The sequence below is a fragment of the Palaemon carinicauda genome, chromosome 22, assembly GCF_036898095.1.
Source record: "Palaemon carinicauda isolate YSFRI2023 chromosome 22, ASM3689809v2, whole genome shotgun sequence".
NCBI classification, from domain to species: domain Eukaryota; kingdom Metazoa; phylum Arthropoda; class Malacostraca; order Decapoda; family Palaemonidae; genus Palaemon; species Palaemon carinicauda.
In genome coordinates this window covers 5,575,410-5,592,368 of record NC_090746.1, presented here as the reverse complement: position 1 = coordinate 5,592,368, position 16,959 = coordinate 5,575,410, and the positions used below count along the sequence as shown (strand labels likewise).

The 16,959-nt window shown below is 44.3% G+C and overlaps 1 protein-coding gene across 6 annotated transcripts in view; it reads right to left on the bottom strand.

Annotated features, from left to right (window-relative positions):
- The window catches only part of LOC137616300 (uncharacterized), a 107,409-nt gene that overhangs the window by 8,011 nt on the left and 82,439 nt on the right, over positions 1 to 16,959 (bottom strand). For 4 of the 6 annotated variants that reach the window (XR_011039385.1, XM_068345945.1, XM_068345946.1 and 1 more), the window contains one exon: positions 2,595 to 2,671. The exons of 1 other annotated variant lie outside the window; for it this stretch is intronic. Coding sequence is in view for 3 of the 5 variants with exons in the window: in XM_068345945.1 (XP_068202046.1) it covers positions 2,653 to 2,671 (19 nt within the window). In the remaining 2 variants the exon portion in view is untranslated. Of the gene's footprint in view, positions 1 to 655; positions 1,549 to 2,594; positions 2,672 to 16,959 lie in introns of those variants that run through there. One more of the 6 variants, XR_011039386.1, reaches the window with a different exon arrangement.

Genomic DNA, 16,959 nt, shown 5'->3' with positions numbered 1-16,959 from the left:
AATCTCATTGCAGTGCCAATCTCATTGCAGTGCCATCTTGCATTGCCAATCTCATTGCAGTGCCATCTTGCATTGCCAATCTCATTGCAGTGCCATCTTGCATTGCCAATCTCATTGCAGTGCCATCTTGCATTGCCAATCTCATTGCAGTGCCATCTTGCATTGCCAATCTCATTGCAGTGCCATCTTGAAGTATCAAATTCATTGCATAGTGCCATCTTGCAGTATCAAATTCATTGCATAGTGCCATCTTGCAGTGCCAATCTCATTGCACAGTGTCATCTTTAAGTGCCAACCTCATTGCATAGTGCCATGTTGCAGTGCCAATCTCATAGCATAGTGCCATGTTGCAGTGCCAATCTCCTAGCATAGTGCCATCTCGTAGTGCCAACCTCATTGGAGAGTGCCATCTCACAGTGCCCGCCTTATTGCAGAGTCCCATCTCGCAGTGTCAACCTCATTGCATAGTGCCATCTTGCAGTGCTAATCTCATTACATAGTTCTATCTTGCTGTCCCAAGCTCATTGTGCAGTGCCATCTCGCAGTGCCCGCCTCATTGCAGAGTGCCATCTTGCAGTGCCCAATCTCGTTGCAGAGTGCCATCTTGCAGTGCCAATCTCTTTGCAGAGTGCCATCTTGCAGTGCCGATCTCAGTGTCATCTTGCAGTGCCAAGCTTATTGAAATAATTTCTGCTCATCCTGGAGAATCAACCTCATTACAGATTGAAATCTCACAGTGCCAATCTCATTGCATAGTACCATCTTCAAGTCCCAACAGCATTGCACTGTATCATCTTGGAATCCCAACGTCATTACAGTGCACCATTTACCATGCCATCCTGATTGCATAGTGCCATCATGGAGGGACAACCTAATTGTAGAGCACTTGAGTGGCAGCCGCATTGCAGTGTGTCATCTTCTAGTGCCAGCCTCAAGAATGCCCTCTTGGAGTGAGAGCCTAATTGCAGAAAGCCATCTTGCAATGCCAGTCTCAAAAAAGCTCTTGCAGTGCCAACACTGCAATACCAACCTCATTGTAGTGTACCATCTTGCAGTGCCAACCTCAGAGTACACCTTCCAGTGCAAACCTCAATGCACAGTGCCATCTTTCAGTGCCACCCTCATTGCAGTGCATTCTTTGAGTGTAAACCTCATTGATGCCTCCTCACTATAGAGTGTCATCTTTGATGTGCCAGCTTCAAGAACACAATCTTACAGTGCCAATCTCATTGCTGTGTACTATCTTGCAGTGCCAATCTCATTGCAGTGTACCGTCTTGCAGTGCCAACTTCACTGCAGTCTATCTTGCAGTGCCAATCTCATTGCAGTGTCATCTTGGGGTGCCAACCCTCATTAGAGAGTGCCATCTTTCACAGAACCATGTTTGAGTAGCAGCCTCAAGAACACCCTTTTGGAGTCCCAGCCTTATTGCAGAATGCCATCTTTGAGTGCCAGCCTTGTTGCACAGGTCCATTTTAGAGTACTGCTAGCCCATGGAACCCAGCGTCAACCAGGACGGACAGGCATACTGCCGCCAACGGGGATACACTGACGGATAAAAACCACGAGTCATTTAGTGCCAAAACTCCATCATATTGAAACCAAAAGAAGTTACCAGAGTGGATTAGTATCTCCCTAGGAAGCAAAAGAAGAAAAGGCACTACTATATATATCTGACTATGAAGCAGGAACAAAAAAGTGGGAACATAAAAACTGTTCAGTTACCGAGGATTAAAAAATATAACTTTCCAAAAACTAATAAGCAACAATGGTAAAGCAGGAAAAAATAAAAGATTCAGCAGCAAAGCATAAACCACCATGAAGCATCACCAGCTATCTAAAAATGTAAGAACAGCAGCAAGGAAGCATTACTGGTATTCTTTAAATGCTAAAATCAAGAAATTCTGTTACAATTGGAACCTCTGAATTGTTCAAGATACTACACCACACTCGGCTTAAACATGTTTACAAGAGCTAATCAATAACGATTTATATCAAACCTGTTCCCTCATAAAATGTGACATTTAAGTTTACTAAATTGTATAATCTAAAGCTGATAATTAAAGGGTTATGGATTAATCATTTATTATATGCAATACTGATGACAAGTTGTACAGTTGAAGTCATTCAAATTTATCAAATAACTGGCATGCAAATTTTTTTTAAACCTTTTACCATAAACGAAATTGTAAATTGTACCATCATATTTCATAAAATTTCTGTAACTATAAAACAATACTCTCATACTACCTACTACTACTATCAAATTACTAACTTTCAAATTAATTCCGAATGTATTGGAAATAAAGGAACTAAATTGAATTAGTCAGCATTCTTTCACGTTGAATAATGAATCTATAAGGATATTTTGTTCACAAATTTGAGCCGCTTCCTTGAGATGACTTTTCTTTAAAGGTCCCACCATCAATCATCAAATTGTTTTATATGAACTAAAATTTCTCTAAATAATTATATTTTTGCCTGTAAATAAATAATTATCTTCAATATTTTGGCCTGTAAATAAATTATTAATGGCCTGTAAATAAATTATTTAAATGTTACTATCACGAATTTTTAATATGCCCATTACTTACATGAAAAGCTGTGTAATAGAAGTTGTAATATATGGGAGACTACACATTCCTGTCAACACTAAGTAAATATCCTTGACCTGTGGGGGATATAAACAAATGTTTTAGGATAAGATGCAGTATAAATTCCTAATCTTAAGTGATTGGAGAGAAACAGGAAAAATGTATACTTTGATATTCTGTAACCTAATTGGGAACATAATCAATAAAATAAGACAAAAAAAAAAAAAAGGATATACAAAATGGAATTGAAGAGAAGAGAAGTTCAAAGAGGATAAGCAAGGAAGTGAAAATAGGCCAAATGGCACCTAAAATACTCCAAACTGTATGGTGACGACACCAAAGAGCCTTATATTAAAAGGGGATTTAGAATTTCAACAGACCATAAGTTCCGGTCCAATAAATTAAGATGAGAATCAGCAGCTGAAGACCAGACAGGAGAACGATACTCGAGACAAGGTAGAATGAAAGAATGAAAACACTTCTGAAGATTGATCACCGATAATCTTAAGACTTTCTCATTAACCAAATTTTTTGTGCAATTGAAGAATGTGTATATATATGATTAATCAATGGTTTAATCACAAAATAAAAATCTAGGACACAACGTAGAGCTTTTTTTTCCATTAACCTTCGGCATAATACATCTACACATAAGCTTTATCATCAGCACGTTGAACCCACCAACACAGACATGCGTTATTGAACCCTATTTTCCATTTACTATCAAACTTCTCACTCCAAGAAAATTCCCATTACTCAAAAACAAGCAGGCAACATTTGTTATAGCAAAGAAGCTAACATTAATACATATGAATGGCGTACAAAAAATGTATAAGAGAAATTACAGGGAGAGAACAGAATAAATGCATGCATAAATATTGCTAAAACCTAATTACTGTAAGAGAAAAAAAAACAGAACAGAGAACAATTTATAAAGGTAAAGTGACAGACAATAAAAGAATCGTGGCAGGACGAAAAAAAAAAAAAATCAACCTGCCTTTATGTCATAGTTCACACAACAGGCTTTTATGATATGTACTATGTATGAAGGGAACTATAGGAATACCCTGGAAACTTTTACTACACATTCATAGACCCTGTCAAGGCAATTTTCACGAATTTTAGAATTAATTTGTATTTTTTCCTAGCTCTACAAACAACTTTTTTGGGCTCAAGCCATGTCGTAGTGATGGAAGTTCCTAAGGTAGCTTCCTAACGGACATATGTTACTACAGTGATATTCCCAGAGAATTACACCTTCAGGACCCAGAATTCTAACTCTTGGAGCGAATATCCTTAAATTTTCTCTCAAGGATATCGCATAATATCAGAGGACGTATTCTTGACACGCCACACAGCAATCTGCACCCCTAATAACGTTTACGCTTCGAGGGGGACGTGGCAGAATAGAAGGGGGGCCGTATCAAGGTTACCCCCGTTCTCGTACTACTATTGACCACCACCACAGCGCCATTCCCAAGATGGCGGACATAACTAATTTTGTAGCGATTTCGCTTAGTGGTGTTCCCTGTTGATCTAACTTTTCAATAGATATGCAATGATTTTTATTATGCATTCTCCAACTTCTTTCGCCTTCGGAAAGTTGAGTATTGGGTCTTTACACAGTAATTTTTAGCTCCTGTTTCACAGTGAAATTAAAGTAATTTATTGTGTTTAGAAGCTAAGCTTCATACCGGAGGCGCCATGAGCGCTGTCGTTTGTTAGGCATGTGTTAGTAGAACGACTTCCCGGTTTTTAAATAGCATTAATTAATTAATTATGTAAGCTATTTTGGCAAATTATACTTTTAAAAGATATTTATAATGTGCATAATTTCCCTTTCTATGTCGATCGTATAGTTAGAGTTTCGGTGAGGGATTTAAGGGTAATCCGTTTTTCCCTCTGAGTGTAGCCTTAGGCTACAACCATAGTGGGTCGGCCTCAAATTTTTAATTCAGGCATGACTATCCTACGGTTTTTTCAACAAAGGTAGCGTCGCTGATGAGTCCAAAAACAAGGATGTGTAGATGGCGCTCGAGTCGGGCGTCGGTGAATGGATCAGGTGGGTTTGGTTAGTGCTGCTATAGCGGCTCATCCCTTATTGATGAAGGATTTATCTAAATGGAAGAAGACCTGTGAATAGTGGTTTTCACACGCCCTATCTTTATACACGACGCCCTTAGGGTGCTCGCGCGAGGGTAGTAACCTCTGCATTCCATGCTTTAACTTTCTCTGGTATATTTGGAAGTATTTATATCAGAAAAGTGATAAGAAGGACCTTTTCACCGGGCGTCACAGGTATCTCCCCAGAAATAGATTTTTCCTTCGTCAAAATCCCTTTTTTGGGTTCAAGCCATGTTGTCCTGATGGAAGTTCCTAAAGGGTAGCTTCCTTGGGTATATTATAACTACGGCGATATTCCCAGAGAATTTACCTTAAGGTACCCAGAATTCTAACTCCTGGAGCGAATATCCCTAATAAAAGAACCAGGGATATCGCGAAATATCAGAGGACGTATTCTTGACACGCCACATAGCAATCTGCACCCTGAACAGAGTTAACACTATGAAGGGGTCAATTGGCAAGAAAACGAAAACGAGAAAGAAAGGAGAGCCGCTCGCAAGGTATCTCTCCTCTCCCGTTTCGTAAGCGTGCATTGCGCCGCTTACGGCGCCATCTGTATTCCTTTTTGCGTAGCTCAACAACTCGGTGTTTTTTCCCTGTGTTTCTCGCTATTCTTGGATTATTTCAACTTTTAATGCTTTCTCCAACTACTTCTGCTTCTGATAAGTTGAGTATTATTTCTTTTATGTATAAATGTAAACTCTTGGTAATTTTAAAAGTGATTGATAGTGATATCGTTGTTACAAGAGCTGTTGCCTACCGGAGGCGTCCTGGACGCCATCGCTCGCTAGGTACGAGTTATTCAGTTAGCCAGAGCGACGTTCCCGGCTGTTTGCTTTAATAATTTTAGCTGTTTAGCGTTACATAGGATTTCTTTATATGATGCTTTGAGTATTTTTGTTTTGGCGAAGGATTTGCCGATTCTGGCCTACGCTAGGCCTTGTAGCCTAGTCGTTTGGCCCTAATACTTTCCTGCATGAAATTCAGATTTCCGAGTGTTTTAAAATTTTATTGAAGCTTTAGGCAGTTTTATACATTTAAGATTATGTTGATTTCTTCCAAGATAGTATACGAGTGAGTTTCGGTGATTTAGGTAATCGATTCTCTTTGCGCCTAGGCTAGTTGTCTATGGGGCCTTATTATACTTTCTCACACTCACCGGTTGCTCTCTTCTCTTCGGAGAAGGTGTGCAATCCCTTTCCCTCTGTTTAAGCCTTGGGCTTAACCCTAATGGTTTATCTGAATTGACCTTAGATACAACTATATTAGGGTGTTCTGTTCCTTCCTGTTTCCAGTAAGTCTGGCTTCAGGGAGGGGGCAGGACATCAAAGTTCTTAGTCTGAGTCCGTTGATGTCTAGCTTGTGGTTGAGATTCCCTCGCTAGACTGACAACAGACATAGGAGGCTTAGCCTCCTTAGTTCACTTTCGAAGGTTTCTGTACGAGATGATTCCTTCTTCTTGTGATCTAGCAGACTAGTCCTGTGTTGTTGTTCTCGGTGTGGAGGATAAGATCCTCTTTTCTGTGAATAACAACGCCTTCCTTGCTTTGGTTCCGAGGGAGTTAGCAAGTATTGCTGGCTTCCCTCCTCGGATCTCCCCTAGGCTAAGATAAGTTTTCTTGGCTGCGGGTGATTCATTATTAGAGCAAGGTTGGCAGGACCCTCTTCTCCCTTTCCCCCTCTTTCCTTTGTGATGGCCTAGCCATTGCATTCCTGTCCGTCATTCTACATCTGTACCTAGCATAGGTTAGGATGTGGGGTTGACTCAGTCCCTTGCCGGCCGGCAGTGTGTGCCGGCCGGCAGTGTGTGCCGGCCGGCAAGGGTCTTCTGCTTTGAGTGCTGCCCAGACCTCCCTTGGTGTCTCATCCATGTTGGTCTGTAGAGCCAGATGGCATTGGTCAGGAAGCCTGAAGTTATATTCTCCCCTTCCTTATGTGCACTCTTTCGGGTTGCCAGGTTATGAGGTAGTACACTCTCTTATCCCGGCATCCATTCTGTTTTTCTTCTAGTGTTGTACTCTAGCCCGGCTGCCGACCTGAGTGGCCGGCAGCCGGGCAGTCGGAGTTCTCTGGTTCTTTTGCTGCCGGGCGGCATTGGTTGTATACCTTTGCCGGCCGGCTATATATCACAGTTGCCGGCCGGCACATGCATTTGAACCAGCGTTCTTCCACCTTATAGTTCCTATGTAGTATACTTTGGAACTAGTTAAGGTGTGTGCCGGCCGGCACATTACCTTCTATACTGTAGCCAGTATTTTTCAGTATAGTATATACTGTAGGGAGAAAACTATAGTATAGTATTTGTTACAACACTAAGTTTTTCTAACACTTTTGTGTTGTCTCGCACAGCCCTTTGGTGTAACCTTACAGATAAAGAAAATGAGTTCTTTCTTGTCTACTATCCAGCATTTTAAAATCATTTTTTGGGTGTGAGCTACACCTGTTTCCTCTGGAAACTATTCATTGGCTGCTCTAGAACAGATTGGCCATACAATTTTATTATCTGGAAGGTTGCAGCAATTGACTGTGCGGGTAAATACAAGTGTGTGTCTTTCCTTTCTAGTTTAGTTGTGCTAAGCTATGTATATCCAGTGATACGCAGTTCACTTGATACTCATGGATTTTTCTTCTCTTTACAGGAGGACCATCCGAAGTGTGGAATCGTTTTCTGCAACGTCCGCAGCAAGAACTTCTGCGGACATGATTTGTGTAGGAGGCACGCAGCATGCGCAGTCTCCAAAGGTGATCTCCGGTATTGGGACCCGCAGGTATGTACCGTGTGCACAAACCTGATTACTGTGGCTTTTTATTCCCCTAAGACGACGGAGTCATGGGACGCAGCAAGGGAGAAGCTTCGTACCTGGGTAAGGGGCTTTCAGAAGAACACTTCTGGGACTTATCTTCCAAGTGAGAAGATGAGGGCTTACCTTTTCCCCAGGGCGTCAGCTGATGCAGTGATTCCCCAGCCCCAAGTGGAGATACCAGTGGTTCAGATCCCTGTGGATTCTGAAGTCGCGGACGTCCTGCAGAACATCCAATTGGTCGATAGGATGTCGGAGGTGTCCGAGCGTCTGGAAGATGACCTTCTGGCGGAAGACCAGGATGAAGAGCAGGCTCCAGACAATGAAGAGGAAGAGGCCGACGAGATGTCGGCTACTCCAGTTCAGGCCACTGAACCTATTCCCTCAACATCGTTCTCTCTCCCAGATGAGCTGGGAAAGACACTTTCCTCCATCGTTGGAATGATCCAACAGATGCAGAGGGAGAATAATGAGAAGGCGGCTGCAATGGAGCTGGAGATGCGGAGACTTGCAGCATCATGTGGGCCCCAGAAGCAGCTCAGCGTGAAAGACCTTCCCTTGTGCTCATATGTTAACCCTTGGAAGTATGCTGAGCACATGCCTATGACGACGGGAAAAATCGTCATTTCGGAAAAGTTGGGCTCAGTCCCCCTTGAGGAGGTGGAATTCTGGCCCAGCAAGGCGTCGTATCCGGACTGTTATGTCAGTCTAAGGAAGGAACCAGCCTCAAAGGAAGAAACAGAGCCGAAGGTGGTCATAGTTTTGGACCACGCTAAGGCACAAGCTTTATTGTCAAGCTCGATGAAAGAGAGGGGCTTCTCAAACTCGAAGGTACCTGCTTTGAGTAAGAAGCACCCTTCCTTTGTGTCCTCTCCTTCTAGAGCCTTCCCCTTTATGCAGAAAGGGTTTACGGCTGTGCTGAAAGCAGTCGAGGCAGGTAAGCCATGCCCCTCCTTGGAGGAGCGTAAACCTCTGTCTTTGGCCCTACCCATGGACCACAAGGACTGGAAGGACGTCCATCTTACCTTCTCAGTCGGGAAGTTGGAGGCTGATATTGCCGGACGTCAGTTCGGTGAGAACCTCCCCAAGCTGTCCGACTTTCTTTTGTGAAGGGAACTTGAGACAAAAGAAAGACTTGCTGCCTCAATGTCTCATCAAACAACTCTGGAGACAATGGCAAGTGACCCCAAGGTCCATGAGATGTTCATGGTAGTGGCTAAGACACACCTAGTCACAGTGATGAAGGACCTTTATAGCTTCGTCAAAGCTAGGAGGGCTTGTAGGGAGTTCGTGTTCGCCTCGGCTGCGGTGAGGCACGAGCCAAGGAAGCTAATCTCCTCCAACATTTGGGGCAAAGACCTCTTTCCTAGTGAAGCGGTCAAGGAGGTTGTAGATAAGGCCGCCACGGAGAATAGAAACCTTCTCCAGAAGTGGGGCCTATCCCTCAAGTGAAAGTCTTCCCCGGATGAGGGTCCCCAACCAAAGAGGAAGACTAAGAAGACTAGGCTACCCTCTCGGCCAGCCAAGCCATTCGGACAACAGCAGCAACAGCAATTTCCTATGCCTACAGTGCCCCAGATGGTGGCACAAACCCCGACCACGTACCAGTGGGTACCCCAAGCCGTGTCGACGCAGTCTCCGGCATTTAACCCAGCGTTCGAAGGGCAGTCAACTACCTTTCGAGCGAAGCTTAGAGGAGCAGCCAGAGGTTCCTCTAAATGCCCTCAAGGGGGAGGGGATTCAGGGGTGGTCGCGGTCAAGGAGGCAAGGCCTCAGGGCAACAGCAGTCAAAGGGAGATGATACCGGTAGGAGGGAGACTTCAGAATTTTCGGGATCGGTGGACCTTCGATCCCTGGGCCCACAGCCTACTCAAGAATGGACTGGGTTGGAGCTGGTACAGCACTCCACCCCCGTGCCCTCGATTTTTCCAACACTCCACCCCTGTTCTGGAAGAGTACATTCAAGAACTGTTGGAGAAAAGGGTAATCCGAAGGGTAAAGTCCATCAAATTCCAAGGGAGGCTGTTTTGTGTTCCCAAGAAGGACTCAGAAAAACTCAGTCTCATTCTGGACTTGTCGCCACTCAACAAGTTTATTGTGAACTGCAAGTTCAAGATGCTAACACTGCAACACATAAGGACCTTACTGCCCAAGAGGGCATTTACCGTCTCCCTAGTTTTGTCAGATGCCTATTGGCACGTTCCAATCAATCGTCAACTCTCCCCCTACCTAGGGTTCAAGCTACATCGAAGACTCTACGCCTTCAGAGCCATGCCATTCGGGCTAAACATAGCCCCAAGGATCTTCACAAAGCTTGCGAGCGTAGCTCTCAAACAATTACGCCTAAAAGGAATCCAGGTGGTAGCCTACCTGGACGACTGGCTAGTGTGGCCAGCATCCAAGACAGAATGTTTGCAAGCTTCCCTACAGGTGATCCAGTTCCTAGAGTATCTAGGCTTCAAGATCAACAGAAAAAAAGTCTCGACTTTCTCCATCTCAAAAGTTCCAGTGGTTGGGAATCCACAGGGACCTAGTGTCACACCAACACTCCATCCCGGCGAAGAAGAGGAAGGAGATAGCTGGTTCTGTCAAGAGACTTCTGGATTCCGAAAGGATATCAAGACGCGAACAGGAGAGAGTGCTGGGTTCTCTCCAGTTTGCCTCAGTAACAGACCCGGTGCTAAGAGCACAGCTAAAGGATGCAACCGGAGTTTGGAGAAGTTATGCATGAAACGCGCGAAGAGATCTGATAAGACCAGTTCCGCTTCGTCTACGTACGCTTCTCAGGCCTTGGTCCCAAGTCAGGCGACTAAAGAAGTCGGTATTTCTTCAGCCACCTCCCCTCTCGTTGACTATTCACACAGACGCCTCGAAGGAGGGGTGGGGAGGTCATTCTCATCGGAAGAAGGCCCAAGGGACTTGGTCCAATCTATTCAAGACATTTCACATAAACTTTCTGGAAGCTATGGCAGTACTCCTTACCTTGAAGAAAGTCTCCCCTCGTTGCTCGATCCACATAAGGTTGGTGCTGGACAGCGAGGTGATTGTGAGATGCTTGAATCGACAAGGATCGAGGTCACCACCACTCAACCAGGTGATGTTGGCCATCTTTCGACTAGCGGAAAAGAAGAAGTGGTACCTGTTGGCAGTTCACCTTCAAGGAGTCCGCAACGTGACAGCGGACGCTCTATCCAGGTTCACACCGATAGAGTTGGAATGGTCCCTAGACGCAGGATCATTCTCCTTTATCTTGAGTCAAGTCCCAGAACTGCAGATAGACCTCTTTGCGACGAAAGACAACAAGAAGTTACCCCTTTACGTGTCCCCGTACGAGGATCCCTTGGCGGAAGCAGTGGACGCGATGTCCCTCGACTGGAACAGATGGTCCAGGATTTACCTGTTCCCTCCTCACAACCGTCTGTTGAGGGTCCTCAACAAACTGAGATCTTTCAAGGGAGTAGCGGCAATAGTGGCTCACAAGTGGCCGAACAGAGTGTGGTTCCCTCTGGCATTGGAACTACGGCTGAAGTGTCTACCGTTACCAGATCCAGTTCTGACCCAGCGAGTTCAGAAGTCGACTGTCTGCGCTTCATCACAGAAAACCCAGAACCTGCAGCTCATGATTTTCTCGCCCTAGCGGTGAGAAAACGTTTCGGGATTTCGAAAGACAGTATAGACTTCCTAGAGGAATATAAGTGCAAATCTACTAGAAGGCAATATGAGTCATCTTGGAGGAAATGGGTGGCCTTTGTCAAGGCGAAGAATCCGCAAAAGATCTCGACGGACTTCTGCTTATCTTTCTTCATCCACCTCCATGGTCAAGGGTTAGCAGCCAACACAATATCAACGTGTTAATCTGCTTTGACAAGACCCATTTTATATGCCTTCCAGGTCGACCTCGCTAACGATATTTTTAATAAAATTCCGAAAGCCTGTGCTAGGCTCAGACCATCAGCACCTCCAAAGCCCATTTCATGGTCTTTAGATAAAGTTCTTCATTTCGCTTCGCTGTTGAACAATGAGGAGTGTGCTTTAAAGGATTTGACCCAAAGAGTTATTTTCCTACTTGCACTCGCGTCGGGGGCCAGGGTTAGTGAAATTGTAGCCCTCTCTCGAGAGAAGGGTCGTGTTCAGTTCTTAGATGGGGGAGAACTGAACCAGTTTCCGGATCCTACGTTTCTCGCCAAGAATGAGTTACCCACCAACAGGTGGGGTCCCAGGAGAATCTGCCCTCTGAAAGAAGATGCATCTCTATGTCCAGTGGAATGCCTAAAGGTCTATCTTCGTAGAACTTCAGACTTCAGGGGTGGTCAACTATTCAGGGGAGAAACATCAGGCTCAAATTTATCACTGAAACAACTTAGGGCGAAAATCACCTATTTTATTCGCAGAGCGGATCCAGACGGTACACCCGCAGGTCACGATCCGAGGAAAGTTGCCTCATCCTTAAATTTCTTTAATTGTATGGATTTTGAACATCTTCGTTCATACACTGGCTGGAAGTCTTCCAGAGTGTTCTTTCGTCACTATGCGAAGCAAGTGGAGCAACTAAAGAGGTCTGTGGTAGCAGTGGGTTGCGTCGTTAACCCTGCTGTTTAACTCTGCGAGGAACAGTGGATTTAATTGGGACGATTAATTCCGGGGTGAGTTTGTAGTTACGAACTGTTCTACAAACTAAGTGTTAGGGCACCGGGTTGCCCACATTGACTGTTCCACTTTCAAAGGTGAACCTAGCATAAGTGCAGACATGTGTGCCGAACGTTTCCAACGCTAATATAACTGATTGGTAATACAGACTTTTATAATTTTGATACCTCGTTATGTTAAAAGTGGCGCTAATGTTTTTCTTTCAGATAAACAAGTTTCTGTTTACTATCATGCTTATGCTTATTTGTTGGTTATCCTCATCTTATATATTTATAATGGGTGTTTAACCTCTTTTATTTATTGTTTGTCAATAAACTAGGTCTTGGGAACCTTGCGTCTCCTTCACCTGTGTCAACTTATTTGATATAATTTTTGCATTACGTTCTATGTATATTTATCTGGGATAATTTTAATAGATTGTTCCTTTATGCATGCATTCTTTGCATTGGTTTATGCTTTCCCTTGGCGGGAGGACTCCATGCCCTGAGGGGACGGTGGCGGATATGCAAGTTTCCGCCTACTCGGATATAAACCTTTGTCCTATCCAGTATTGAACGGAGAACTGGTCGATATTTCATATTGACTCAGTAGTTCTTTGCATACTATGCTTTACATGATATAAGGTGAGACCACTATATTGGCTTGTCTGTTATTTATACATAGGTATATGTACTCTTCGAGACTTTTCCAGAGTCTAGTAGGACTCTTCCCTGTAGGGGGCAGGAAGCACTAACATGGTCTATGGTTAGTTGAAAAGATGTATGACGGTAACATCTTGGGTCTCTAGGTCTAGTTGGCCGGGAAAGACCTTCGGGGAGTACGGCACGTTTTGAGAATCCACAGATACAGTAATGCTCTGGTATACTTCCATCAGGACGACATGGCTTGAGCCCAAAAAACGGATTTTGAGCGAAGCGAAAAATCTATTTTTGGGTGAGATGGCCATGTCGTCCTGATGGACCCGCCCTTCCCTTTCTTTTAAAGGGCTGTAGGTCCCCTCCCTACATACAGTATCTGTAGCACCTCGTGTATCGCTACAAGGAATACAGATGGCGCCGTGAGCGGCGCAATGCACGCTTACAAAACGGAAGAGGAGAGATACCTTGCGAGCGGCTCTCCTTTCTTTCTCGTTTTCGTTTTCTTGCCAATTGACCCCTTCGAAGTGTTAACTCTGTTCGGGGTGCAGATTGCTATGTGGCATGTCAAGAATACGTCCTCTGACATTTCGCGATATCCCTGGTTCTTTTATTAGGGATATTCGCTCCAGGAGTTAGAATTCTGGGTACCTTAAGGTAAATTCTCTGGGAATATCGCCGTAGTTATAATATACCCAAGGAAGCTACCCTTTAGGAACTTCCATCAGGGCGACATGGCCATCTCACCCAAAAATAGATTTTTCACTTCGCTCAAAATCAGTTTTTTTCTGCCCTTCCCCTGTAACTGCAGATGCAGGTTTTTTGGGTTTGGGCCAGAATCTCAAAGTATTTAGTCTGTGGTCGGTAGCTGACTAGCAAGATGAATAGAATTCTTTTGCTAGGTTAGGCTGCCGACATAGGAGGCTAGACCTCCCTAGGTCACTCCTGAAGGGTCTGTACAATATACCTTCTCCCTGTGGCCTAGCAGACTAGTCCTGTGTTGGTTGACCCTGAGCTGAAGAAAAGAATTCTTCTACTGCTTAGGGGACACCGGCACTAGAACCCAGTTTCATTACTGTTTAGAAGTGGTGGCGAGGGTGCTACCAACCTCTTTATTGTATTAATCTAACCCTAGGCTAAGGAATAGAATTCTTTAACCAAATGGGATAGTTCTAATACAGGAACGGAGTTTCGTTAAGCGAGGCAGGACAGGCTATACGGCCGGCTCCTGCTGTACCTTTTACAGGACCCTCTTTTCCCTTTCCTTCTACAGTATCCGTTTATGTTGACGACTCCCTGCAACCTTACCATTGCCGGTGGGTTGCCGGGATCGACCAGTCTCCCTCTCTTCAGCCGTTGTCCGACTGCCAGTAGCTATTAAAGTGGCAGGCAGTCATGGCAACTGCCGGCCGGCAGTCATGGCGGCTGCCGGCAGCTGGTGACCATGTTGGCTGTGAGTGGGAAGTCCCTTCTGTTACCAAAGGTTCCTCAGTTCTCCCTTGGACTGCTAGCAACAGCGTCTGTTGCCGGGGTGCTGCCTACCAGGCCAGTACAGATTGGTGCCGACTCAATCGGCAGCACACCGACTGTACTGATACTGCCGGCCAGCACAGGGTATAGACAGGACCTTGCTGGCGACAGTACTGTAGCTGGATGGAAGCTTAAATGTTACATTCTCCCCTTCCATTTGAACCTTCTTTCTGGAAAAAGGTAGTAAAATTAGATTTGTACATCCATATTTACTGTATATATACACAGTATTAGGTAGCCTTTTCTCCATGCTATCTCTCTCTCTTTTAGCTAGCAGGCTGGATGTGCCGGCAAAAGCTAGGTATGCCGACGACTTGCCGGCTGAAATACAGTATATGTTTATACAGGTAGTTAGTATATTTGCAGTATAGGATATACAGTACTGCAAATAGAAAGCTACTGAATATATTATACTAGTAGTGTTTTCCAATATATTTTGAGTATCCTACCCAAGTATTTGTGGAACCCAATCTCATATTGAAAGAATTTAATTTCTTCAATATTCTGATTAGAAATCAGTCTTCAGCTTACCCTGCAATATTAAAATTTTTAAGGACTGGAGATTACACTCCTAACCCTTAAAGGGCAGAGCCCTTATACTTGAGTCTCCATGATCAGGAAACTCATGATTTAATATTGTAAGGGAGGTCACATCAAACAGGTTGGGTGGGATACACAAATATATGTCTTTATTTTTCCCCAGTCCAGTTGGCATCATACCAGCTGGACCGTGCAGTCAGATGCTTGCCATAAAGGCAGCACATAGGCTGGATCACACTATATATAATTATACAGTAGGCAGTAATTTTCAATATAGTGCATGCTGCAAATAGAAAACTACAGCACGATTATACAGTAGTTATTTCTAACATATCTTGGGTACCCTTGTGGGAGCTTATGCTGGTGCGGCTCTTATATTGAAGGAATAGTGTTTCTTCATTAAGCTGATTGAGAAATCAGTCATCCTTACCACACAGAGTTTAGAATAAAAGGGACAGTGAATTATACACTTCTCTACCCCTAGGGGTGAGAACCCCCCTTTTAGTTGGAGTTCCTTTAATAAGGGAATCTCCTCACATTTAATACTGAGGGGAGGCAACAGCATTTGTTTGCGGAGGTTACACAAGTATGTGTCTCCTACTATCCCTTTATAGCTTGCTATCCTAAGCTATTCTGTTTAAAATAAGACTTTTAATATATTGATTATCAGCGAGATAATCAATCGTATACTCATTCTGTTTTCCTTTCTTTACAGGAGGAACACCAGATGTGATGTGCTGCAGTCTTCTGCAAAATTAAGAGTGTTCTTACAGACATAATGCATGCAGATTTCGTGCCCCCTGCAATATTATTTCCAAACCCCTGCATTATTGGAACCCGCAGGCTTGCAAAGTATGTCGGACCTTATTGTCCGAGGGTTTCCAGAATCCCAAGTCGGTAGAGACTAGGGATGCAGCTCGTTTCAAGCTACGCAACTGGGCGAGAGGCTTTCAGAAAATCTCTCCGGGACCTTACCTGCCTAATGACAGGATGCGTAGGATACTATTTCCAACAGCAAGTAAGGAAATAGTGGTACCCCAGACACGAGGTACATCTCCCGACGGCCAGATAACCTTTGGGAAGGAGGGCAGAAAACACCCACGGGAAGAAGGGGAGAATGTCGGGTTGGAATCGTCTCAGTCTATACCGGCTCTAGAGCCAGCGACATCGATATCTCCACCTTCTATCCCTCTATTAGATGGAATGGACCAGTTATGGGCCCAAGTGAGGAATCTAATAGAAAACTTGTGCAAACAGGGCGAAAAGCAGGAAGCAAAATGCAATGTAGAGCCTTGTAAAGCACCACTTGTCGCTCCTCAAGGGACATACAAACGACCCATAGATCAAGACGTTCTGACATGCTCCAAAACCAATCCCTGTAGGTTTGTGGAGCTGATGCCGATTTTAAACGGCAAACTCTACATCTCGGAGAAGATGGGTGCGGTTCCTTCGGACAAAATCCACTTTTGGCCAAGCTTTGACGCTTTCCCTAACTGTTTCATTAGACTGAAGGATGAATCAAGGTCAAGAAAAGGAACGGAATCAAAGGAGGTTATGATTCTCGACCATGATAAAGCACAGACTATCATACCAAGTAGCATAGAAAAGGCGGGTTACTCGGTATCGAAGTTATTCACACCAGGTAACAGGCACTCTTCCTTTCTTGCTCCAGCTTCAATTTAATTCCCCTTTACGCAGAAAGCATTTAAATATGTCACTGAGGCAGTGGAGGCAGGTAAACAGTGTCCTACACTCAAGGAGTGTGAGCCTCTGTCACTAGCCTTTCCCAGATAGGAGAAGAACTGGAAGGAAGCCCATTTAACCTGTTTAGTAGGAAGACTTGAGGTGGATGTCGCCAGTCGACAATTTAAGGAAAATCTCCCTAAATTATCCAAGTTTCTCTTACATGATGAACAAGAGACAAAGGAGAGACTTGCAGCCTCCCTATCTCTACAAAACTACATAGAGTTCTGTTCAGCTCATCAAGATACCCCAGACGTGCTCAAGGTCTACCTTGGTAAAAGACCTTTATGCCTTTATAAAGGCTAGAAGAATACGTAGGGAGTTTGTGTTCGCTACCGCGACAGC